A 26,931-nucleotide genomic window follows, 5' to 3' on the forward strand; every position below is an offset into this window, starting at 1 on the left:
TCCTCCTTTGTTTCCAGCAGGGATCTGGGGCCTGTCAGTCCTGTGAGCTCTATTTATTTCTTTGGGAATAATTCCTTACTGTGTAATTACAATGTCAAAGTCTGTACATTCCTTTGGGTTTTTATATTTGTCCTTCAAAAGTTTAATCTTATCTAAATGCTCACTTACTAAGAGTTTGAAAAGTGTATTTTTATACAAACAATGCACTATTGTTATTGTTTTTTTGCACCACAGAGTCAGAACCGACCTATGGCTGATGGACCTTCCAGTGGGTTTTCAGAAGCCATAAATCACACAAGAGGAGACTGTCCATCTTTCTCTTTTGAGACAGCTGGTGGATTTGAACTGTGTCCCTTCAGGTTGACAGTGCAGCTCCTTACCACTAGTCTACCAAAGCTCCCAATGTACTATTAGATTTTTTTTTTAACTGTAACTTCTTTGGCAAATTAATTTTGTATACATACTATGCACATTATGTGTGTGGTATGTTACATGTGAAAAATACAGTACCTGTTTCAAGACTCTCGGTCATACTAAGTATATTACACCAAACAAAATTTTACTTAAATGCTGAACCATTTTCACTTGCTATAACCATTTCTTTGGTTCTTAGAAAGATCACACTTTCCCCTTCACTGTGATCTTTAGTCAGATACATTTCTTTTTTTCCTCTTTTTATAAACTGTTGACTTAAGTCTTTGTTCAGTTCTCTGTTGGCTACTTTTTGTTTGTCTCCTAGATGGAATAGCTTTTTAGCTACTAAGGATACCAATTATTTGCTTCTAAATATGTTTCTCTATTTTGTCATCTGTTGTTTTTTGTTTTGGTTTTTTTTTTAAGGTATTTTTGTCTATTGCAGTTTTAAAGTTCTGTAAAGAAATGTAAAAAAATTTCTATTTTCTCTTTGATATTTTGTTGTTTTAAGCTGTTTGCTGACAAGATATTTAACATCCTGAAATCAAATAATTATTAATCTATACTGTGTTGCCAAGAGGGGATCAGTCCTTGGAAAAGGATATCATGCGCGGAAGGGTGGAGGGATAGAGCAGGAGAGGAAGACCAGGGATGAGATGGATAGACTCAGTAAGTGGGGTAATGGGATAGGTATGTTGGAGACAGTGAGACTGGCTTAGAACATCGCAGAGTTCAGAGCCATTGTTCATAAAGTCACTATGCGTTGAAGTCAACTTGACAACACATAACCACTACAATTGTCTTTAAGTTCTTTTATATTTTTATTTTTTACACTCAATTCTGAAACATATAGAAAAATAAACCTCATGATTAGGATGATGATCAGAACTTTAAAAAAAAAATCCAACCCCATTTATTTCTTTACTTATACCACTTGTCTGGTTAATTACTGTTCCTAACTGGCCCAAAACCAAGTTTCTCCAGAAGAATAACCTAGAACATGGTGGTCAGGGCTCCAAAAGGCAGAAGGTAGATACTGCCAGGTCAGTTAAGGAATCTTTCAAGAACTAGACTTCTTAGTTCCAAATATAGTGTTATCACTACTGATCAAAGCAGTATACTCAGACTTAAGGTAGCGGCTTCTATTTTCACATCAACTTAAAAAAATCTCAATTGGCAACAACAACTAAAAACATTTTTAACTAATAATTATTGGACTCACAAGGCTGGGTCCTCTTTTTCAGATATTCATTTATATTTTAGATCTACTCTTCTTTAAACTGATCATTCAAATACTTAGTCCTGTTCAAACTTAAAAGTCTTCATGTGTGGCACAAATAGACTATCAAATATAACTGATACACAGTCAGCATAGGATAAATGAGATAAATGGGACTTCCTAAAAAAAAATGAAACCCTATGTGTATCAAAAGACTTCTCCAAAAGAGTAAAAAGAGAATTTATAGAACAAGAAAAAAAAGTATTTGGCAGTTAACACACTGATAAGGACTCATTTTAAAAACTTACAGAAAACTCTACTATTTCAACAAGGAAAAGACAACCTAATTAGAAAATGGGCAGGAGGGCATGAATAGACACTTTACAAAAGATATCCAGATGGCCAACAAACACATGAGGAAATGCTCAAGATCACTAGCCAATGCTGCTTGCCATCAAACCAACTATAACAACTCTATTCACAACAAATCTGAAACTCGTCCTATCACGTACCAGCCCCACCATTTCTGACATGCACAGCCTACTGTTATAGCCACTGTGTCAATCCGTCCTGTTAATAATGGTCTTCCTCTCTTTCTCTGACCTTTCCAGCATGATATCTTTTTTTTCTTCGAGGACTGGTCCTTCCTGACAATATGTCTAAAGAAAGAAGAAATTTCCCCATTCTTCCCTCTAAGAAGCACTGTGGTTCCACTTTCTTCAAGGCAGTCTGTCTTGTTATTTGGCTGTCCATGATATTCAGTACTCTTCCCTAACACCACAATTCAAAGACACAGATTCTTCTTCTATCATCCTTCCTAAATGTCCAATTTTCAGATGCAATGAAAGTAACTGAAAATATCAGGGTTTGGGTCAGGCGCATCTGAGTCTTTAAAGTGACATCCTTGCTCTTTAGCACTTGGAGAGGTAGGTGCTTGACAGCAAATTTCTCCAATGCAACATGTCTTTTGATTTCTTGATTGCTGTTACCATGGGTGTTAACTGTGGATCCGAATAAAATGAAATAATTAACAATTTTAATCTTTTCTCTATCAGGATTGCCTACTGGTCCAATGCTGAAGATTTTGTTGTCTTGATATTGAGATGTAATCCATATTGAAGGCTGTAGTCTTTGGTCTTCTGTAGCAAGTATTTCAAGTCCTCTTCATTTTCAGCAAGCAAGATTGTGTGTGCTGAATAATATAGGTTGTTGATGAGTCTTCTTCCAATACTGATGCCACATTCTTCTTCTTAGAGTCCACTGTCTCCATTATTTTGGTCAGCACACAGATTCAATCCATATGGAGAAAAGATTCACCTCCAATGCACATCTTACTTGATTTTAAATCACATAATAATTCTTGTTCTATTGGGACACTAGCTTCTTGGTCTATGAATAAGTTTCACATAAGCACAATTAAAGTGTTCTTGGATTCCCATTTTTCTCCATGTTAGGCATAGTTGGAGGACATAAACACATATTTCTTAGGTTTATTTTTTCCACTTATTAATAGGTTTAGTTGGTATGTTCACATATGGTTTACCTATAATAATGAAATGAAAACGAAAAATCAATTCCCCCCCCCTTATTTTTTAAATTAGAAGTCTGTCAAAGATGAAATTATGGTACATTCATACAATGGGATACTATGCAGCACGCAGAAGCAATAACTTTGTAAATTATTACTAACTTGGCAGGGACTGGAAAGCATTATGCTGAGTGAACTAACACAGTCCCACGAGGATAAATATTGTATAAGACCGTTATTGTAGAATGAGTATAAGGATCCAGGAGAGGTGTTGATGTGCAGGGGGAAGGGGGGATTAATCATTGACTTGTACAATTTGATGGGGGGGGGAATGAAAGAATTTGTTTGAATTTGTATTAGAATTTTGTAAATTAATGAAAAGAAAAAATCTGGAAATCATATATATATGTATATATACATATATGTGTATATACATATACACACACATATATATACATACACACCATATATATATACATACACACACATACACACACACATACACATATATACTGTTTCAACACAATGGCTCATTTCTATTCCTGTTTGATTACCTCACAAAGTATTTTATTTAAACATTCGGAAGAATTTTTCTATGGTAGAATCTCTATTCAAAGTTCTTTTTTAAAATTTTCCAAACTGCCCAACATGTTCTCTTTACAAAATACTAAGAGCTCATTTTTTCTATTTTCATTTCTTCCCAGTTTGACTTTTCCTTCTCCTTTTTTGTCTTCAATAATATCTGTGACCAGGGTTACTCTCTTTTCCTGATCTGCTGCTGTTCACTACTCTCCCATTCTCCAGATGAATCCTTTGTTTCTGGGTCAATTTCAACTCATGGAATTCCAGGTGTGTCAGATGAGAAATGTGATCCCAATGGTTTTCATGACTGATTTCTCAGAAGTAGACTGTGGCACTCTCTTTCAGGGAGCCTCTGCTGGATTAAAACTGCCAACTTTTTTATTAGCACCCTAACTCATTAACCATTCTTACCACCCAGGGACTCTCCTTTTCCATTGTTGTTTGCACCATCAATCGGTTTTCAGAGGCAGTAAACCTCACAGGAGGAGACTGCTTATCCTTCTCCTGCAGAGCAGCTGCTGTATTTGAACTTCACACCTTTGCGTTGGCAGCACAATTCCTTACTAAGCCACCAGAGCTCCCTTCTCTTTCCATTAGCTCCTGTAAAAGCTGATTATTCACATCATTGTTTTCAGAAGCTTAGCATCCAGTGTGACATATTCAATCTGTTGTTGTTGTTATGTACTGTCGACTCCTTTGCAACCCATAGCGACCCTATGCACAACAGCCCTAAACCCTGCTCTATCCTGTGCCAATCGCACTGCCTCTGACACACCCATCCCGATTACCCCAGTCACTGAATCAATCCATCTCATAGAGGGTCTTCCCCTCTTGCACCGTCCCTCCACCCTCCCGAGCATAATGGCCCTCTCCAAGGACCTGTCCCTCCTGGCAACATGCCCAAAGTATGTCAGACGAAGCCCCAGAATCCTTGCCTCCAAGGAGTTGCTTGGTTTAATCCTCTCCAGGATGAATCTGTTTGTTTTCTTGGCAGTCCACAGTACATTCAATACTCTTCTCCAGCACCACAGCTCAAAGGCATCAATTCTCCTTCTGTCCTCCCTAGTCATTGTCCAACTCTCTGATGCATAACAAGTGACTGCAAAGACCCTGGCCTGTATCAGGCGCACCTTAGTCTCCAGTATTCAATCTACTGGGCTGTAAATCCATGTCATTTTTACTTTGTACCTCAAATTACTCCAGCTTTGGCTACCGGGAGCTTTTTCAGTTGGCTCCTGTGCTCCTTTGACGTGACCCCTCTAATTCAGGATTTTTGTTGCTGTTTTTGTTTTGGTACTTCCTTATTTTTTTGTCACTACAAGTAATCTTTTTGTTTACCTTATAAAACACTTCATCACGTGAAAGAATTTTTGGCACTACAAGGTATTCCAGGCTCATTTTCTCTATTTCTTGTCCCAGTCCTAGAAGCAGCCATTTCCTTAAGGAATTCTGGTGCATTTTATTGGGAAAAGGGGTTATAAACCAAGATGTGACCAGCAGATGAGCTTGACGCTACTGGGAAGCCCTTGCTTTCAGGCCATCTCAGCTGACAAAGCAAAGAAATATGTATGCACATTCACCCCAGTATCTATACATATCTTTAAATATAATATGCAGTCACTGATACCTATATTAACAAATTTCAATTAAAGTCTCCAACTCTAACCCAGTACCACATGCATCATTCCAGCTTCCCTGTTTTACTTTTTTCCTGTGAATTCCCACTACAATAGTGAAGACTCCTGCTTACACCACCTGGCACCTATTTTCCCAATGTTTCAAGTCCAATACACATATATTAATAGTAGCACAATGGTAAACCCATAGGTCCAAGGGAAATGACATCATCAACTAGCATATGGGGCTCATGTACTGTTTCTTTTGCCTTTAGTATTGTATATAGACTTCATCCACTACCAAGGTCACTGGAGGCAGCTCTTTCATACTCCTTACCCATGAGGCTGTTTCATCCACTAGCAGTTCATACAGCTAGATTCTCTTGTTGGTCTTCTCTCCAGGATTCCCACACCTCATATATGGCATTTAAAAGTTTTTACATAAAGAAAGGTTCTTTCTTTGTGTTAGAGTTCTTTGGGATTAAAAATATGTAGTATCACTTATTAACGATTATCGTATCATACAGAATGGTTTCAGTGACCTAAGACTCTCCTGTTCATCCTTCTCCCATCTCCTCACACCTGTGTGACCACGCATCTTTTCATGGTCTCTATAGTTTTGCTCTCCCCAGAATTTATTATCATTGGAATCACACAGCGTATAATGAAAGAAGAGACTCTCCTTTCACTCAGCCATCACCATGTAAGATTCTTCCAAGGCTTAACACCTTTTCTTTTTATTGGAGAATCATAATTCATTGCATGAATGAATCACAGTTTTTCTACTGACCTTCTCAAAGGGCATCCTGTTTGCTTGGTTTTGGCCATTCTAAGTAAAATTATTATTATACATATTTGTGTACAGGTTTTTGTTTGTACATAGATCTTCAATTCAATTGGACAAATGCCTTGACGTATTTTTTTTTCTCTTATCAATATCACCTTGACAATCTTCTGGCAGTCCAGTAATTCAATAGGTAATTACTTAGCTTTGCTATTGTTTGGTACCTTCAAGCTGCCTACAACTTAAAGCGACCCTGTAAACAAGAGATTTGAACCTTGCCTTATCCTTCTTTACCAAAGTCATGACCTCTGACAGGCTCCACCCTATTGTTAACAGTCACATGTCACAAATATCAATCCCTTCTTCAAGGAGATGGAAAAGATAATCTCCAGTTTCATTTGGAATGGAAAGAAACCCTGAATAAGCAAATCACTCCTTAAAAATAGAAAAAAGGTAGGAGGCAACTCTATCCCTGATTTCAAATCCTACTACACTGATGTGGTGGTTAAGACAGCATGGTACTGGTACAATGACAGACACATAGATCAATGGAATAGAATTGAGAACCCAGAAATCAGCTCATCTACCTATGGTCAACTGATTTTTGACAAGGAGATGAAATTAGTTAAGTGGGGAAATGACAGCCTTTTAAAACAAATGGTGTTGGCAAAATTGGAAAGCTATCTGCAGAAGACTCAAGCAAGAGCCACACCTCACTCCATATACAAAAACCAACTCAAGGTGGATCATGGACCTAGGACTAAAACCAAGGACTATAAACTTCATTAAAGAAAAGCTTGGAAGAACTTTAGTAGTCCTAATCCACAACATAAAAAGTCTTCCAAGTATCCTGAAAAATCTACAACCAGGAGAAGATAACATAAGAATCAAATCCCTATGCACATCCAAAAGCTTCTCCAACAGGGTAAAAAGGAAGTTACAGACTGTGAAAAAATATTTGGTAACGACATGTCAGACAAAGGACTTATATCTAGAATTTATAAAATACTTGAGCACCACCACAAGATAAAGGTAAACAACCCAATCGAAAAATGGGCAAAGGATATGAAGAGACACTTCACCAAAGAAGACATTCAGATGACAAACAAACACATGAAGAAATGTTCAAAATCCCTAGCTCTAAGAGAGATGCAAACCAAAACAACTATGAGATATGATCTCACCCCAGTAAGAATAGCAAAATTTAACAGAACAGCAAGCAACAAATCCTGGCGAGGTTGTGGAGGAACTGGAACTCTTATTCACTGTTGGTGGGAATGTAAAATGGTGCAACCACTGTGGAAAGCAGTATGATGCTTTCTCAAAAAGTTGCAAAGAGAGATACCATTTGACCCAGCAATCCCATTACTGGGAATATACCCCGAAAAGACTATAACTGACATCCAAGCAGATATATGCACACCCATGTTTATCGCAGCTTTTTTTACAATAGCAAAGAGTTGGAAACAAACTAAGTGTCCATCAACAAACAATGGATAGAGAAGCTGTGGTATATTCACACAATGGAATACTACGACACATTGAAAAACAAGGAACTCATGCAATATTATTCAAAATGGGTGACCCTAGAGGACATTATGCTGAGTGTAATATCTCAGTCACAACGGGACAAATACTGCATGGTGCCACTGTTGTAGAATGGGACTGACATTAGGGTTGGGGTAAGACTGAGAAAAAACTGGATAAATTATGTATACTGTATTGAAACAGATGAGGGAAAGAACAGATTAGAGGCGATATATGATTGAGTATTATGGTTAGCACAGGAATCCAGAATTAAGGTTGCACAGAGAAGTGTACTCGGTGCAGGGCAGTGAGGGGATGGGGGAACTGTATACCAATGAAGGAACTTTGCTTTTTATTTTTCCTTTTTATTTTCAAAGAGAGGAGTGAACTGGTGAGGAGGGGTGGATAGGGAGAAAAGTGCAGCAATGAAGAATGGAAATCCAAAATCTCTGTAAATGTTTATTAAAATTAATAAAAATGAAAAAAACCAAAACAGTCACATGTCAATCTTATTGAGGGTCTTAGGAAGGTATAAATTAACATACATGATTATCAGAACATGCAAATGTTATTTTTGTTATGTGCCCTCAAGTCAAAACGAACTCAAGGGCTGACTCTCTCCAGTGAGTTTTCAGAGGAACAGAAGTAGAATACCCATCTTTCTCTCATAAAGCTGCTGGCAGATTGGCAGCATAACTCCTTACTCATTACAACACCAGAGCTCCCTATTCAAGAGTTATTACAAGGAAATACTGAAAGAAAGTAATAGAACTGCTAATGCTTACATTAAAATGATGGAATTATCAACGTGTTTCTATCTTCTGTATTTTCCAGAAGTATAGAATGTATTCATATTCAAAATACTATTGATACTTATTCTGAGAAAGGTAGTACAAAGGGAAATACATATACGGGAAAATAAAAGGACACATATTGTCAACTCCTTACATTTTAGAAGCTTCCCAACTCTTAGGGGAATTGAGAACACTGCAAGGAAATACACAGTTAGAATTTCACAAAGAAATTAAAGCTTAAGAAATAAAAAGATATTGGCACTATCTTAGTCACTAATATAGGTATCTGTGCTCTCTCCTCAACAATAGGCTAATTCAGATAGTTAGCCCAGTGTTTTTTTGAAAGATTTTGAAGAAAGGAGTCTTCCATTTGTTCTAAAATCTGCTCCTTTTTTACTTACTTCCTATTAATACTGGTATATACTTGACTCTTCTAATCAACTGATCTGTTTTGAGGCTGATTTTTTTTCCTTTGAGCTATTAACTCCAATCCCATTTAACTGACTACACCATGATCAGGGACAGATCTGGATACTGTAGATCCTGAAATGCAGCTCCATGTGGAAATTCCTGAAGAAGAACAGCATCTGGTGGGCATGGTGGTTAAGGGCTCAGCTGACCAGAAGGTTGGCGGCTGGGACCCACCACCTGCTTGGCAGGAAAAGATGTGGAAGTCTGTTTCCATGAAGACTACAAGCTCTCTGGCACAGGCCTACTCTGTCCTTTAGGGTCGCTGATTCAGGCCTAACTTAACACCAGTGGGCTGAGTAGGTCTTTAAGAAGAATACAAAATTAACAAATACAGATTTAGGTACTGGGTCTTGGAAGTGACTCTTACAAAGAAAGGACCTGAAAGTTTAGTTCATTCCTTTCATGGTAAATCTTTCTCTGACATGATCCCCAAAAGAATTATTCTTTGTTAAGTTACTTGTATTACAGTTAAACTTTAAAGTATTTATCATAGAAAATCTGGATTGACAGAAAACATTATAATCAGTATTTTATTTTAACTGACAGACACAGAAATGACATTTAAAAAAAAAAACAAAAAACAAAACACCCAACTATAGAAATCCTCAAGGCATTTTCAATACTGTATCTGGAGAAATAGTATCATGTAATGACCAACAACGTGGACTCTCAAGCCAAAATGCCTAGGTCTGGATTCCAGCTTCACCTTTTCTTGGTGGGATGACCTCAGGCAAGTTATAAGAGCATTTTATGGCTCAGACTCCTCATCTGAAAAGTAGGGGATAGTACCTAATGATGTCAATCACTTCATGCGCATAAGAAAGATGGGTAGTGAAAGAGGAAGGACAAAGAATTGGAACTTTTAAATTATGGTGTTGATGAAGCATGTTTACGATAGGATGGACGGCCAGCACAACAAACTAATCTGGAACATGTATAGTCAAAATGTGCCTTTTAGTAGCAAGAAAGGCAAAACTTATCTCACATACTTCATACTACCAAGAGGGACAAATCCACAGATAAGGAAATCATGTTTAGAAAAGTAAAGGGTCAGCAAAAAAGAAGATTCTATGAGCTAGAACAACACACTGAGTACAACAATGAGCTCAAACACAGCAACACAAAACATGATGACAAGGCACGGTCATATTATTCATTGTGAAGAGGACATAAGAGTGGACAGCAGTTTGCTCTGTCATATGGATGGACGCTATGAGTTGGAAGTGACTTGATGGCACCAAACAACAAAAGATTCTTTTTTAAAAGGCAAAGCAGAAAACAACACATGTTGATGAGAATGTGGGAAAATTGGAACTCTTTGTCTATTGCTGGTAAGAATGCAAAATGGTATAACTATTGTGGAAAAGAGTGTGGTGGTTCCTCAAGAGACCCAAAGCTACCATATGACGCAGTGTGTGTATTCTTCAGTCTACATACACTAGAGGCTTGGAAGGAGAGCAAAAAGAGTCCTGTAGACCAAAGTTAATGTCCTGCAGTGTAACCTAAACTCCCATCAAGACATGATGGAGAAAGAGAATGTGGTACAGACATCCAACGGAATATCACTCCTCAGTCAGGATCAGAAAGGAGGTTTTGATTTATGCCACTGTGTGGGAGCCCTGGTAGTCGAGTTAGTGAGGAGTTGCGCTGCTGATCTAAACACAGACAGTGTGGATCCAACCGCTGCTCTGGAGAGAAAGATGGGAAATCTCCTTCTGTGCAATCTACAGCCTCTGAAAACTAACCAGATAAAAGAGACTCTTCTCTCAGGTTTGACTGTTGTTGTTGTTATGTGTTGTCAAGTCATCTGAGACCCATAGTGACCCTATGCATAATAGTTCTGAACCCTGTCTTATCCTGAGACAATCTCACTGTCTCCACAGTCAGGTTTGATAGAAATGGGCAAATCAGAAATCGGCTATCTAATATGGGGACTTTAGGGCATGAGGCATTTAGTAGGTGAATTACACACACACTTCCATGAATGTAGTTATTAGTAAGATGACTGTAAGGGGGGGAAAATCCCCCACAATATACATGAATGACATACAAGAGAAAGGAAAGATCATATCAAACACAATGTACGTGCATGAAACACAATGTATATGGAGGCAATGGTAACTGAAATTAAAAAAACTTAAGTTTAAAAAAATACTGGAAAGTCATCTATGAGTCAGTTCCAACTTGACAGCACAGAACAACACAACAGTGTGGGTGGAGCTTCAGGATATTATGCTGATCTTGATCAAAAAGGGGAAAATAAAGAACAAAATTTTTTCTAGACGTACCAGTGAGGTTAGACGATCCCCTGAAATAATTACCCAAAGAGAACTCTTAAGCTTTAAACCAAAAATATTCTCTGAAGTCTTATGTAGTGTACTGAATCACTTTTATATAGTCTTTCTTGACATAGTCATAATTTCCACTAAATGGCTTGGTGGGACTAGCAGAAATGGTGCTGTGGCCTATCAAAGATATGGGAAAGTTAGTTAATATTGCAGATAAGGAGTGTGTATCACCCTTGCAAGGGATGAGCTCATGCAAACAGACACAAAGAATCCTTAAGGACAAATTGATCTGTTTTATCATCCCATTCAGTATAAAATGAGCCATCCAAAGGGCAGAGAGAAGGGCCTTCAGTATTATCAAGAAAAAAGAGCCAGCAGTAGAATGTGCCACTTAGACTCCAGGTCCCTGTGCTCAGAACCTTTCTGACCACGCAGACAGACATTTGTAACATTAGTGAAAGCATAAGATGGCAAGAAGGAGCAATAAGCATGTCAGAGAGACGATGGCAGTAGAGGGAGCAGAACTATGAGACCAGCACAAGAGCACATGGTAGGCTTCCTAGTACCCAGAACAAGGAAGCTATGGAGTATGCTGACCTGCAGAGTGAGAGAGCTGAGAATCATCAGGCTAAGGCTTGTGTACAGTGAGAAACATGCAATCAAATATTGGCAGAGCTTAGGAGCTCAACACCTGCCTGAGCAGGGCAAAAGCAGGACACAAGGGCAGAGAAAGGCCCGTCTGTAAACAGGCTGTTCTGATTGATGTACTGTGCCTTCAGTCATTCTGAATCGTAATCGTAGGTGGTAACTTGTTACTTCCCTAACAAACCTCCTATGAACATGGTTGGTGAGGCTCTGTGAGGCCACTGCAGCCAAATATCTAACTCAGCAGAGAAGGGGAACAGATGTTGTCAACCTGGTAAAGACTGGAGGAGGAGGAACGTCTGACCTCTGAACCCCAGAATTCAGCCATGAGCTGATGCTCATTTTGACTGTCCATCTTCATGAAATAGATCACAATACCCAATGCACTTACACTGTTTGTTGTTGTTGTTTTTAACACAATGCTGTTGTCATGAGCTGTTGAGTTAGAATCGACTCAGAACTGACTCTAACACAGTAAGTTAGCTTAACTTGTCTGTCTTGAGCCATCATATTATTTTAAGGTCTATCTACATGGGACAAATTGACCACGGCAACTTCTAAGATTAGATGGGAACATTAGGGGCAATGAGTATATTAGTGAGAGTGGAACAAGCCAGAAAAGAATGAAAATGGTTGCATAATTTGAAGACTCTAATCAATGTCACTGAATTATACATGTAAAAACTTGAAATGGACTAGGTTTGGTTATGTGTATTCATTTTCAACAGAAACAAAATGCAACAATTAAAAGAAGTACTTAGCTGTATCTGTATTTACTGACATGGGAAAATGTCTGCCATCTAATACCATTTAAGATCCTAGTCACTATTCCACTGTGTGTTACTGCAGAACACGGGTGGAAGAAGGAGCACCATAATGTAACTAATGGTTAAGTCAGGCACAGGACACGGGACCGACTATCTTATAAGCTATTAGAATTCTATACAACATATAGGGCATTACTTTTATAACCTAAAACTTCCAAACCACAAAAATAAAAGTGCATCCCACCTTGGCGTGTCTACAAACTTCTCAACCAGCATAGCATCATCATTGAAAGACTTCTTAGCTTCTCTCCGGGCTGAGTCTAACTGCTCTTGAAATTCATTCTCCGATCTAACAATCCTCATGCCCTAAGAGAGAAAAGAGGGCTGAGGCTACAACTTGAAGAGGACCAAAAAAAAGACCAGCCTGAAATGGCAAGTACAAGCACACGTGAGCTTACTTTGCCGCCTCCACCACGGACGGCTTTGACCATGACAGGATAACCGATTCTCCCAGCATGCTCCCTCAGGCACTGGTCAGACTGATCCTCACCATGGTAACCTTCTATCACAGGTACGCCGGCGGCAGCCATGATGGATTTAGATGTGCTTTAGAATTAAAAACGAGGAGAGAGAGAGAGAAAGAGATGCCGATATGCATTAATTTACACAAGAGAAACAAAGATAGCATTTTTATAGGATATAAACCTATAAACACAATTGAAATTTTAAAAAGAACATATTCCATAAAGAAAGAAAAGACTACAGTTTGAGATAACAAGTATTAATACGAATACAAGAATATTCATTTTCCTTAACCCATGTGGTGGCTTAATCCAGTTTTTATCCCCAAAACCAAAATTATATATTGATCAGAATCACTAATTAGTTAAAAAAAAAAAAGATAAATACTAAGCAATCAGCTATCCTCTCTAACTCTATGGGACTCTCCATGTGGCAGATAAATAACATAATTATGACAACAAGAATACAATTAAAACTCCTCTGACAGCTGGAAGGGAACTGGCTGCATAGTTAGTGAGCTGTTCTGCTGACCCCTGTGGCTCTGGGGGTTTGAGTCCACCAGCAGCTCTAAGGGCGAGACAGATAGTTTTCAGCCTAATTTAGAACCTGATAGAGGTTCTCTAGGAGTCAGAAACAACTTGACAGCAGAGAGGGTATCATCACAGTCCAAATAAACCATTTCAATTGACCTCAGTAAAAAGTCATAAATTCATACCTCTTTATACCCATGTCTCTAATGGCAGATGAAGGAGGACCTATAAAAATAATTCCCTCTTGTTTACACAGTTCAGCAAATTCTGTGTTTTCTGAAAGAAAACCATATCCAGGATGGATAGCCTAAAAGTGAGAAATAAAAGGGACACACTTACTTGCACTAAACTGGTAAAATTTTGACATAGGCAACATCATGGTCTTCCAGGGAGCCCTATCTGATGACAGGTATATAAGCTCTGGTGGCCGAGAGGGCAGGAAGTTGCACTGTGAACTCAAAGGCAGGCAGTTCAAATCTACCAGCTGCTCTGCAGGAGATACATGGGCAATTTTCACCTCTGAAAACTTGTGGGAGGGTCAGCTATGGTTGACTCCAACTTGACAGCAATAAACAACACTAACTACAAAAACATGTTTTCAAAGAGTCGTTTAAAACCTATCCACGCTAAGGTTTTGAAGCCTTATTGTTGTCAGAAGAATCTGTATTTCAGTTTCAAATGATATTGCTATTAGAGGGGATGTCAAAGAATATTTGCAAGGACAAATGTAAGGCTTCTGAATAATAAGGCAGACTTGTTTACGCCGCTCCACTCCGTGTAAGGCTTACCGAGAGTTCACACCGTGGTACTCAAAGCTGACATAAACACACTAATACATAATTCAACTACTGTTGATTCACTAGCCGCCAATGTGATCTTTACACAAGACTAAGGAGGAAATTAAAAAAGCATCTAAACAGTGAAAATGAATGCTAAGGACTATATATTGAGTCTATGGATTCTTCGGTGAAAGAAATTCCTCAGACTTTGGTCACTTCTAATTTACTCAAGAGTTTTGACAAATTTGTTTACAGACTCTTTATTCTATGGAAGAGAGAAAGCAACAACCTTGAGGGACAAAAAGCTATAAAAGAGGAAACACAGGATTAAAAGGGGGAAAACAAAAATCCTACAGCAAACAGAAGGCAAAAGGCAGATGACATGCAGATGACTTAAAGCAGGGAGCTGTGTTATGAGATCAAGGATGGCACCTCTCTGGCAGCTGAAATACACCAGCAGAATCTCAGGAGAAGGAAGAGTAATCTCCGCCTGTGTGACTCACAGCCCCTGAAGACCTGCTGGATCATCAGCTGTGAACTGGTTACAACTCAATAGCAATACGCTGAATTGACAGCAATTCAGTAGTTCTCTGAGTTCCTCTAAAACCATAATTAAGTATGCATTATAATTATACCTAAGAGAATGTAAGAAGAAAAGGTTCGGTCAACCCTATTTCAAGATAGTCTGCCTTGTATTAAAGAGTGATAAACATTCTTTAGATAGTTGAAACACAAGTTCTTTATCAAATATGTTCTGCTTTTATTTTCACCCAGTCTGTTGTGTGTCCTCTCATGTTTGTAATGGTTTCTTTTGAAGAGCAACAGTTTTACATTTTGCTGATTCTTAAGAATCTCTTTAGAAGAGATATAATTAAAAAAAAATTATGGATCCTGTTTAGGGTATCATAGCTAAGAAACCATCGTGTGGGGTCTATGGTACTCACAAGTGAATTTCTGCATATTGGTGAAGGAGAAGGAGCCCTGGTGGTTAAGTGCTGAGCTACTAACTGAACGGTCAGTGGCTCAAGCTTGCCCACTGCTCTGTGGCAGAACCTGAACCACCAGGGCCCCGAAAGCCAGCAGAAGGCTCTAGCCTCCTGTAAGTATGCTCGTGTCTAAATGACCACATTAAGGACAATCCCTTAGTTCGGGAAAACTTGTCTCACAATCATTACACATTATTCAGTGTCCTTTGTTAGAACAAGTAACTTCTTTAAAATAAAAGCCAAGGTAAGATGTTCTTTGCAGTATCCATTCATTTGTTGATCTTACTATGATTCATCAAATTTACTTTGTGCTCAATCTTTAGCTCAGGGTTAAAGTACTTGTTCTCGGTCTAAAATTTCTGATTTCATTCCAATCTTGCTGAGTACAAAGCTGACCTGACTGCACTTAACAACAGTAAAGAAGCCCTTCCCTTTCATGTGCCATCATCAGTCTACATCATGCTCACGTCCACTGATACAGTTACTGTGCCAATCCATCTCCTAGAGGGAATTTTTTCTTCACTGACCCTTCTATTTTTCCAAGTATGGTGTCTTCTCCAAGAACTGGCACCTCTTGATGAAGCATGTGATATTAATTTTACCACCCTTGTCTCAAAGACACACCCTGCTTGCACTTGAGCCTAGACAGATTTATTTGTTCTTTCAATAGTCTATAATATAATCAATATTCTTCTCCAATACAATTCAGAAGCATCAATTCTTATTTGTTCCTCCTTATTCACTGTCCAACTTTCATGTGCATACAAAGCAACTGAAAATTCCACTGTTTGGACCAGGCACACCTTAGTCTCTAAACCGACATCATTGCTCTTTAAAGTGCTTCTTGGCAGTAGATTCACCCAAGTACCATGTCTTTTGATTTCTGGACTGCTGCCACCACGGGTTTTGACTGTACATGCAAGTGAAATAAAATCCTTGACAACTGCAATCTTTTCTCCATCTATTGCCATGGAACTTATGGGTCCAGTAGTGAATATTTTTTTCTTAATATTGAGGTGTAATCCATATTGAAGGGTATAGTCTTTGATCTTCTTCAGTAAAGGCGGCAAGTCATCTTCACTTTCTTAAACAAGGTTGTTGATGAGTTTTCCTCTAACCCTGATGCCACATTATCTTCAGATAATCCAGCTTCTCAGATTTGCTTAGCATTCAGATTGAAGCAGTATGGAGAAAGGATGCAACCCTGATGCACACCTTTCTTAATTTTAAAGCACACTTTGCCACCTCGTTTTGTTCCAACAACTGCTTCTTGGTCTATCTGCAGGTTTTGTGCCAGCACAATTACGTGTTTTGGAATTTCTATTCTTGATGGGATATAATTGATTACATCTGTGGAAAGAATTGCTGAAGAAGCTAAATATAAGCTGTGAAAACCAGGCAAGGTGCTGACTGTGGAACAGACCACCAACTACTCATAGACAAGTTCAAGCTGAAGTTGAAGAAAATGAAATCAAATCCACAGGAACCAAAATTTGACCTTAAGACTATCCCACTCAAATTTCAAAACCATCTAAGGAACAGGTTTGATGCCTGAACAACAATGTGTGAAGACCAGATGAGCTGTGGGAGGCTATCAAGAATATCATCCATGAAGAATACAAAAGGTCATTAAAAAGGCAGAGGAGGAAGAAAATACCAACATGGATGTCTGATGAGACTTTGAATATTGCACTGGAGCACTGAAAGGTCAAAGCAAAGGGAAAAAAACAAGAAATTAAGGAGTTGAACAGAAGATTTCAAAGGGCAAAAAAGTATGTGAGATTGATTTGTTTTGCTGGGAAGACAAAACAAAGTATTATAGTGAAATGTGCAAAGAGCTGGAGTCAGAAAATCAAAAGGGCTGGACTCACTCACCATTTCTTAAGCTGAAGGAACTGAAGAACAAATTCAAGCTGTGAGTTGCAATACTTAGGGATGCTTTGGCCAGAATATGAAATGATCCTGAAAGCAATAAAAGAAGATGGAAAGAGTATACAGAGTCATTGTAGCAAAAGGAATTGGCTGACACAGAAAGATTCCATGAAACAGTGTATGAGCAAGAGCCTGTGAAGATGAAGAAGTTCAAGCGGCTCTGAAAGAATTGGCAAAAAACAAAGCCCCAGGAATTGATGTCGTAAAATTGACTTATTTCAATAAACAGATGCTGCCTTGGATGTGCTGCTCACTAAATTGTACCAAGAAATCTGTTGGACAACCACCTGGCTTACTGACTGGAAAAGATATGTATTTATTCCCATTCCAAAGACAGGTTGCCCGACAGAGTGCAGCAATTATAAAATAATATCATTAATATCACATGCAAACAATATTCTGTTGAAAATTATCCAAAAACAACTGTAACAGTACACCAACAGAGAACTGCCAGAAGTGCAGGCTGGGTTTAGAAGAGGCTGTGGTACTAAGGATATTGTAGCTAATGTTAGGTGGATCTTGGCTGAAAGCAAGTACCAGAGGAATGTCTAACTGTGTTTCATTGACTATGCAAAGCATTTGATTGTGTGGATCACAACAAACTGTGGCTGACTCTGAGAAGAATGGGAATCCCAGAACATTTGATTGTGCTTATACAAAACCTATACTTGGACCAGGAGGTAGTCATCATAACAAAACAAGGAGACACAGCACAGTTCAAAATCAGGAAGGGTGTATACCAGTGATGTATCCTATCCCCATACTTTTTTCAATCTGTATGCAGAACAGATCATCCAGGAGGCTGGGCTGTATGAGGAGGAATGTGGCATCAGGACTGGAGGAAGATTCATCAACAAAACCTGCATTATGGAGATGACACAACCCTGCTTGCTCAAACTGAGGAGGACCTGAGGCATTTGCTTTGCTGCAGAAGGTCAAGTGCTGTAGTCTTCAATACAGATTGAAGCTCAACATCAAGAAGACTAAAATTCTCACCACTGGGCCAAGTGACAGCATCATGATAGGTGGAGAAGAGATTGAGATTAACAATTACAATTTGTTTGGCTCCACAATCAACATTCTTGGCACCAGAAGTCAGGAAATGAAAAGACAAATTTCACTGGAAATATGTGCTATCAAGGACCTCTCTAGAGTTCTGAGAAGCAACAATGTCAGACTAGAGACTAAGGTGCGCCTGATCCAGGCCATGTCTTTGTCATGACTTGCTATGTGTCAGAAAGCTAGACAATAACTAGGGATGATAGAAAGAGAATTGATGCCTTTGAGCTGTGGTGCTGGAGAAGAGTATTGAATATATGATGGACTGCTATGAGAACAAACAGATTTACCCTGGAGAGGGTGAAACCAGGCTGTTCCTTGGAGAAAGGTATTCTGAAGTTTTGTCATACATACTCTGGATATGCTGCAAGGAGGGACCAGTCCTTGGAGAGGACGTCATGCCTGGGAGGGTGGAGGGACAGTGTAAGATAAGATGGATTGGTTCAGTGACTAGGGTAATGGGGGTTGGAGTATCGGAGACAATAAGATTGGCACAGGCCAGAGCAGGGTATAAGGCTGTTGTATATAGGGCCACTATGAGTCACAAGCGACTTGACAGCACATAATAACACACGAAAGGTTGATAGTTTGAGTCCACAAACCACTCAGCGGGAGAAAGACTGGCAGTTCCCCTCTGTGAAGATATATAGCCTCAGAATCCGAATGGAACTAGGAGCTGGAATGGATTCATTGACAGTTCTTTTGGGTTTGGAGCTTTCTTATCTAACTGCTTTTTATCTCATGCGTTAATCAAATGAATCATTCGAAACAAATATCTTCTAAATACCCACATGCATACATTAATGCCTAACTTACTGAGACTACAATCTCTCATTTGAAAGAGAAGAGCACTAATGCAGAATTGCTGTTGTTGTAACTCTAGCTGACCCTTCAGTGGGTATTCAGAGACAGTAAATCCCATAGACGAGACTGCCCATCTTTCTCCAGAAGAGCAGCTGATGGATTCAACCCACCTATCTTTGTGTTGACAGTGTAATTCCTTACCCCTAGGCCAATGCTGGAATACAGAGAGAAAACTCACGTCCAGTGGCACATTAAGGGTGTTTTCAGAGTGCCTCTCAGCTGGTATAGGGATCTAAAAGAAGTGCAAGGGAGCTCTGGTGGCCTAATGGCAAATAGCTGCACTGCAATCCTGAAGGCACGTAGTTCAAATCCACCAGATGCTCTGCTGGAGAAGGAGTGGCAATCTCTTCCTGTGCCAGTCAAATCCCATTTGATGGTACACAACAACAACAACAACAATAACAATAAAATGTTTTAAAAAATTGAAAAATAAAAAGAAGTGCAAGATGCATCCTTCCCTTACAAAAAAACACACCACAACGGGGTTGAGAGAGTTAAGAAAGTAAAACTGTTAAGTGGCAGCTATTATGAATAAAAAGGCTAGAATAGGATACTAAATGCAATGTGGCTAGAAGTGACATGAGGAAATGTGTAAGAGACATAAGTACATAAAAGGCAGCAGTTCGTGACGAGGAAACTATTGTCATTGTCTCCAAATTCTGCTTTCTTTCAGTGTTATCAGCCCCGTTTTCTCACCAAATAAACCCCCAAACACATTGCTGTGGAGTCAGATAGGACAGCACAGGACAGCTCCATGTGAGCACTTAATGGGAGCAGGTTGTTTCATTTTTCTCCCTCAGAGGAGCTGATGGGTTTGAAACACTAACCTGCAGGCGAGCAGCCAAGCACTTTAACCCCTGGTCCTTCCTTCCCTACTCTCCATGTTTATTTCCCTATGGCAACCAGGAAAACTCATTAAATATTAATCCTACCGCTTCACAATCCTGTTTCAAATCCTTCAATGGCTTTCTTCTATGAAGAATGAAATACATTCTCTATTCGATGTGCTTGAACCCAGCAGTTGCTCATGGAAGATGAGGTCCTCTGCTTCCATAAAGGTTTCTAGTCTTGGAAATCCTATGCAAAGCTCTGTATGTCCTACAGGGTCATTATGAGTCAGAGTCAATTAGATAGTCGTTTCAGGTCCCTGCATATTGGCAGTAATCTGTGATAGGCTATTGTTAACCTACAAGTTGATGGCTTCAATCACCCGGTGACATCACAGAAGAAAGGCCAAGAAAATCCTACAGAGCAGTTCAACTCCCACACGGAGTCATGGAGCTGCCATGGGCTAAAATCAGCTGGGTTTCTGGCAGCTGTGTGTGTGTTTTAATACCCTAAATAAACACAAATATACTTCTCTTTGCTTGACCGCCTATCACTTTGCTGTTTGGGTTCCCTAAAACCAGCCTTCTACTCTGTGCTTTGTGAGTAGAACTGAAGGCAAGAGGTTTTGAAGGCTGTGTCTGACCTTTCAGCAGGGGGATGAACTCACTTCAGGCAGGTGGAAGAAAATGAACGAATGCTCAGAAGGAGAAATCAGCTGGGTGCACATAAAGGGGAGACAGAAAAGACAAGTGTAGCTGTAATAAAGAACTAGCCAGGAGGATGGGGACACATTAGTATATCTTTTGCCAGGCTAAAGAGTTTGGATTTTACCTTATAATTAATTAAGACTCACTAACTGAGGACAGGGTAGGGAAATAGGGAAAGGTTTGTTCTTTAAAATCAGGTAATAATAATAAAACTAGTATATAAAACCCAAGCATCTAGTATTATACAGTAATGATCAACTAGGTAAGGGGTCGAACAGTAGTTCAGCTAAGAATCTGAGCGACTAATTATGTCGTCGGGGGAAAAGTGTGGTGGGAGAATTCTCTGGAGAAATTTCAAAGAAATATTCAACATGATGTGGCTCCTAGTTAATATTTTTATTGATTTTCATTTAATCACTCATACATTTTGTTTTATAACATTAAACAAAATGTAACACTGTAACATTAATTGCAACATAGAAACCATTATTTACAGTCTTACTGACACCTCACTATGGCTTTCCTTTCCCTTCACCCTACCCATCCTATTTACTAATTCCTGTTTCATTTTGAAGGATGAAGGAGAGATATACTAACATCAAAGTTCCAAGGCTGAAATAATGGAAAAATAAGTGGCTCCTTTGCTAAAGACGAGGAAATAGAAGATAGAAAAAATTCTCTCTTCATTTTCTTTTACCTTATACTTTAGAGCACCATCTATTTTGATGTTCTTAGGGTCTGTCTTTGAAGACAAGAAGGCAGAAATCTCTGTTAGCTTAAACTAATTATTTAGACCCTTCACTTCCTACTTCCCCAATGATTTCAAGCTCAGAGGATTCAGTAGAAAGGGAGGGTGGCTGAGGGCTGGGAAGGCCATGCCTACTGTGAAATGACAGCCCAGCAAGCAAATGCAAATATTTTGAGAAAGGGTGGAAAAAGAAAATAATTTCTAGAAAAAAATTAGTGATTTTGTGTAGCATGTACAAAACTTCTTCCCTCTCCAGTGTAAATATCTTCACAACTCTTACCTGTGCAGCGGAGAGCTTGGCCACCTGAATGATTTTCTCCATAGAAAGGTAGCTCTGCTGTGAGGGCGCAGGACCAATTGAATATGCTTCATCTGCCTGTTTCAGAAAGATCATATGCTTAAAAGACAGCACAGCTGGTGCCCTGAAGCACTGCTTTGGGCTTATTTCACAATCATTGTTTAAAGTGTTGGCTCCTAAGAACCATTCAAGGACTGAGAAAAAGAAGTACTAGCTCAGGTCTATGCCATAAAAATAAACCAATCTTGGAATATGTTGCATAAAGAGGATTTCAATATTTTATTTTCAAGTGTATAGACTACTGGAGGGAGTTTAAAGTGTCACAGAATTGAAAGCAACAGGCCCTGCTGTTATTATATGCAAACAGAATAACCTGGTTATTGAACCATAATAACCACTGAAACCTATTCAATGACAAAAGCACAGAGTCTGACAACAGAGATAAAATACATAGCAGGTAAATATAGAAAGAGACAAAGTAACAATGTTTACATAATCACTAAGTATACTAATAATGTTGCTGCTATATGCGTGGGAACTGTTGTATCCTAGTCTTTAAAATTTTCACTTAACCATAATTTCTCTTAAAGTGGATCAAATACAAAGCATCATTCATTCATTCATTCAAAGATGTACTGACTCTTCACCGTGTGGGGCACTTTGAGGAGTTGCTGCCTGTACCGAGTAAGCATGCTGTGTGATCAAGAGGGGGGAGAGACTCCTAAATATACATTCAGTCACATGACAAGAGAGACAGACACAAAATTAACCTATTTAATGACAACTGTAATAAGGACTGAACATCATGCAAGTTAGAGAAGATATGATCCACTCAGAGGCTGGTCTGGGAAACTCCTCCAGCACAGGAACAGGAATGGAGATGGGGTGAGCCTCCCAGCAAAGAAAAGGGACATGAAAGCCCCAAGCTGGGGAGATACCAGGCCGATTTGAGGGACTGTAAATCGCACAGCAGACTGCCCATCCTGTGCCTGTGGAGCAGCTGGTGGATCTGAACTGTGTGCCTTTGGGACAGCGGTGCAGCTTCTTCTCACTAGGCCACCAGAGCTCCGTGGTAGCACAATGATTAAGTGGCTGCTAACTGAAAGGTTGGTGATTCAACACCACTCAGCTGCTCTGCAGGAGAAGGACCTAGAAATCTGATTCCGTAAAGATTTCAAGCAAGAAAACTCTACAGTCAGTTCAACTCTGCCACTTGGGGCCACCAAGAGCAGAAGTCAACTAACAGAACCTAACAACAACAGTGAGGGAGTAGAAAAACTTTTTCTTCTAAGAGAACATACAAAGTGAAGGGGAATGTGCTTTTTTAAATAAAGTGAAGATGTTTTAAAAAAAATATTTTAACTCCACAAGTCACAAATCCATCCTCATTCTAAAAATAAACAATGGAAGGCAAAGTTGCCCTTTTCCCCCACCATGACTTACATCAAACCACTAAGCTCAATTTGGGATGTATTTTTTTTTCCATATATTTGTCAATTCCTTCTTATTCATATATTTATACAAATGTAATTTAGAAGGATGTATGGGTGTGTGTGTGTGTGTGTGTGTGTGTGTGTGTGTGTGTGTACACAGAACTCTGGTAGCCTATTGAGAAAGAAGCTGTGCTATCAACCCAAAGGCAGGTGGTGTGAATATACTAGCTTCTCCTTGATGGGCAAACTCCTGCTGTGCAATTTACAGCCTCTGAAAACCTGCTGGAGCCAGTTGGTTCTGATTTAATGACTACTTTGCAGTATGTATGTGTGTAAGTATACATTTGTGTGTGTGTGTGTACATATTATATGAGTGTGTATATATAGGGGTGTGTGTGTATAATATATATATGAATGTGTGTGTATAAATACACAAATATACCTATTTTCAAACTACATAGTTATCACCATCAATTGATGTCTCAGGAGCGCTTTCCTTGCTGGTACATGTAGGTCTGTCTAATTTTTTTTCCCCCCTTAATAACTGTTGCAATGTATTCCTTAGCACAGAAGCCACAGTTCATTTAACCATGTACCTTAGGACATGCAGGTTGTAAAGGCAAGACTATAGCAGATATTCTTACACTTTTGTTTGCAAATATGTGATTATTTCTCTGGACAGAGACATCAAGGAATGTTGAAGGACACATATATTTTAATGGTTCTTGGTTAATCATCCTTTGAAATTACTCCACCACTAAAGAGCTCTATCAAGATATATGAGCAAATAAATTCCTAACCACTTTTACCAAATACCAACTACCATCACTTTTTTAAAAATGACTGTTAACTTGGTAGATTATAAAAGGCTTAAAGTGGGGGTGTAACATGATCAAATTCTGCTTTTAACCTACTGCTCTCATTAAAGTGTAGAAAATAAACTGGGGCAGCTCTGGTGGCCTAGTGGCAAGAAGCTGCACTGAAAACCCAGAGGTACGTGGTTTGAATCCACCAGACGCTCTCCTGGAGAAGGAGGGGCAATTTCCTCCTGTACCAGTCAGATCAGATTTGATGGTACACACACAAAAAATAAAAAAATTAAAAGAAAAAGAAAATAGACTGTAAGAAGGGTGATTCATTTAATTAGGAAGTGATAGCATTTGACCAGAGGAAAAAAATAATGGTGGCTCTGCCTTCAGTTACACATGGTAGAAGGCAGGGGGGGAAATGGGACAGATCATGGAGAAGTTGGAATTAACAGCTCACAATGATTATCTAGATGAGGAGAGTACAGGGGAAGAGGACACAGAGTGGGATGGAAGGAGGGCGACATTCAAATCTCCAGCAATATTATTATTCTTTTTTTGAGAAACAGTTTACGATCTCCCAGGCTGGTGAAGTTCACAAGAAAACTAGGTTACTGAGGGCAAATCAGACATTTTACGTTTGATTCCTGTGACAAATCAAGAGGTGCTGAGCTGGCTCAGAGATTCACCATATCAAAGGAAAGTCTGGACCTGACACAGAAATCTGGGAATTTTTAGCAAAGCTCTAGGAGCAAATGAAGTCATCTACACAGAGACTATACCAATGAGAACAGGGACAAGGACTGAGTCCTGAGAGGACCTGGGAGATAGATCTGACCCAGAAAAAGAGAACAGAGAAGGGTTAGAGGTCAAAAAGAATCAATTTCTAAAAGGAAGGTTCAGGTGGTCAAGTCTACTGAGAAATCAGCTGAAAGCTGCCAAAGTCCCTTGGGATTTAGGGACATGGGGTCATAATTGGTGACTTTAGCAGAAATAACTTCAAGGGAGAAATTAACAAAGACACTTTACAGAAGCTGGTTGCAAAGAAAATAAGAGATGAGGAAGAAGAAACAGCTGGGCAAATTATTCTTAAATTGACTATAAATGGGTAAGTGGGGAGTGGAAAAAAGGCAATGTGGGGCTAGCAAGAGTTATGAGGGTGGGAGACGCCAGCAGGTGGGATCTAAATATTAACAAGAAGGAGCTGGTGGAAGATGAAGTGGAAGACGAGAAGGGGGAAGAAGGAATTCTGAGCACAGACAGATGACCGGCTTGGGACGGAAGCAGGATGGATGCAACGCAGGCAGGTTCTGCAGCGGGAAGCTCATAGTGTTTAAGTTCCTCCATGTAATCACGGATGACTGAGAATGGAACAGGTGGAGAGGTGATGAGACATGGGAACTGTTCAAAGCAGGCTTGAAACAGTCGCTGCACAGGACGAGAAAGAAGTGGCTGGAGTCACAAAGGCCCACTGGGCCTGCGTCTGGGACAGAAGGTCAGGTGAACTCAGTCCCTATGAATTTATATTTGTGTCTGTAATCTTGCTGCAGACATAAAGAAAGTAAAAAATTGTATTCATGCATGACTGGAGATCTGTCTGGAGATGTTACTATTTAGTAATAATAATAAAAAGACCCATATATTCCAGGGCAGTAGGGTTTGTTGTTTTTTATTTTGAGTGAAAGTTTATAGATCATACTGCATTTTCATTCAAAGACATCTTGTTTTATAATATTCACTTGAATTTATTAATGTAATTAACCATAATATTTAATCAAATTCTTACCTTTCCCTCCTTCACCTCATTAATTTTAATCCCCTCTCCCTCCCTTCACATCCCCATTAGCCCTCCAAGATCGATATTATCTTAAATCTTAAATTATTCTTAAGTAGATTTAATTTACCTACTTAAACAATGTTATTAGTAACAAATACAAGCAGTGAATATAAAGAAATACAATATTGACACAATAACTAAAACAATCACTTCCAAAGTGTTGCCTTACAGTTTTTAACATACCATGTCCACGTGCATTGAGTTCCTATCAGCGTCACTGTAAACAGCCACGGACTGTACACCCATTTTCCTGGCTGTTCGCATCACCCTGCAGGCAATTTCTCCTCTGTTTGCAATGAGAACTTTGGTAATGGTTCTTCCTGTTCAAAACACCATGAAAATCATGTCCAAATGTTACTGGAAACAGTGAATGAGAGTGAGAAACATTCTATATCAAACAATTTAAAAATCAGCTTTATGGAACCTAAAATTAAGACATAAAGTAAAAATTTGTATTCAAGCATGATTGGGGATCTGTCTGGTAGATATTACTATCTAGTAATAATAATAAAAAACAACCCCATATATTCCAGGGCAGTAGGGTTTGCTGTTTTTTATTTTGAGTGAAAGTTTATAGATCACATTGTATTTTCATTCAAAGACATCTTGTTTTATAATATTCACTTAAATTTATTAATGTAATTATAATATCTAATCAAATTCTTACCTTTCCCTCCTTCACCTCATTAATTTTAATCCTCTCTCCCTCCCTTCACATCCTGGTTCCAATAAATATTAAGTAGCACATTTCCTTTCTCCTCATAGATATCAAGGCTAGGAAAAGTTAATTGGCTGGCCTAATATACTTTATTCAAGATGCCTTAGTAACAGTAACTCAACCTTCTCAGGTATCTCTGATGGCATAGTCCATTGGGAACTGCATTGGTAACCGTTGGGCCACACCTCTCTGGTCATGTGAAATCTACCATTGGCTCCAAGGGAGAGAGATAGGCAATCTTCTGTGAGA

At 39.0% G+C, this 26,931-nt stretch overlaps 1 protein-coding gene across 1 annotated transcript in view; it reads right to left on the bottom strand.

The window, feature by feature from the left end:
- MCCC1 (methylcrotonoyl-CoA carboxylase 1 (alpha)) overlaps window positions 1-26,931 on the bottom strand; it is a 70,302-nt gene that overhangs the window by 36,328 nt on the left and 7,043 nt on the right. The window contains exons 3-7 of the mRNA XM_006884052.1: window positions 26,148-26,284; window positions 21,871-21,966; window positions 13,873-13,994; window positions 13,094-13,241; window positions 12,880-13,001 (exon numbers count right to left, since the gene is read on the bottom strand). Of these exons, the coding sequence (XP_006884114.1) occupies window positions 12,880-13,001; window positions 13,094-13,241; window positions 13,873-13,994; window positions 21,871-21,966; window positions 26,148-26,284 (625 nt within the window). The remainder of the gene's footprint in view (window positions 1-12,879; window positions 13,002-13,093; window positions 13,242-13,872; window positions 13,995-21,870; window positions 21,967-26,147; window positions 26,285-26,931) is intronic.

This window comes from Elephantulus edwardii, unplaced genomic scaffold (genome assembly GCF_000299155.1).
Source record: "Elephantulus edwardii isolate Elephantulus edwardi_28Jun2011 unplaced genomic scaffold, EleEdw1.0 scaffold00031, whole genome shotgun sequence".
In the NCBI taxonomy this organism is placed as follows: Eukaryota; Metazoa; Chordata; class Mammalia; order Macroscelidea; family Macroscelididae; genus Elephantulus; species Elephantulus edwardii.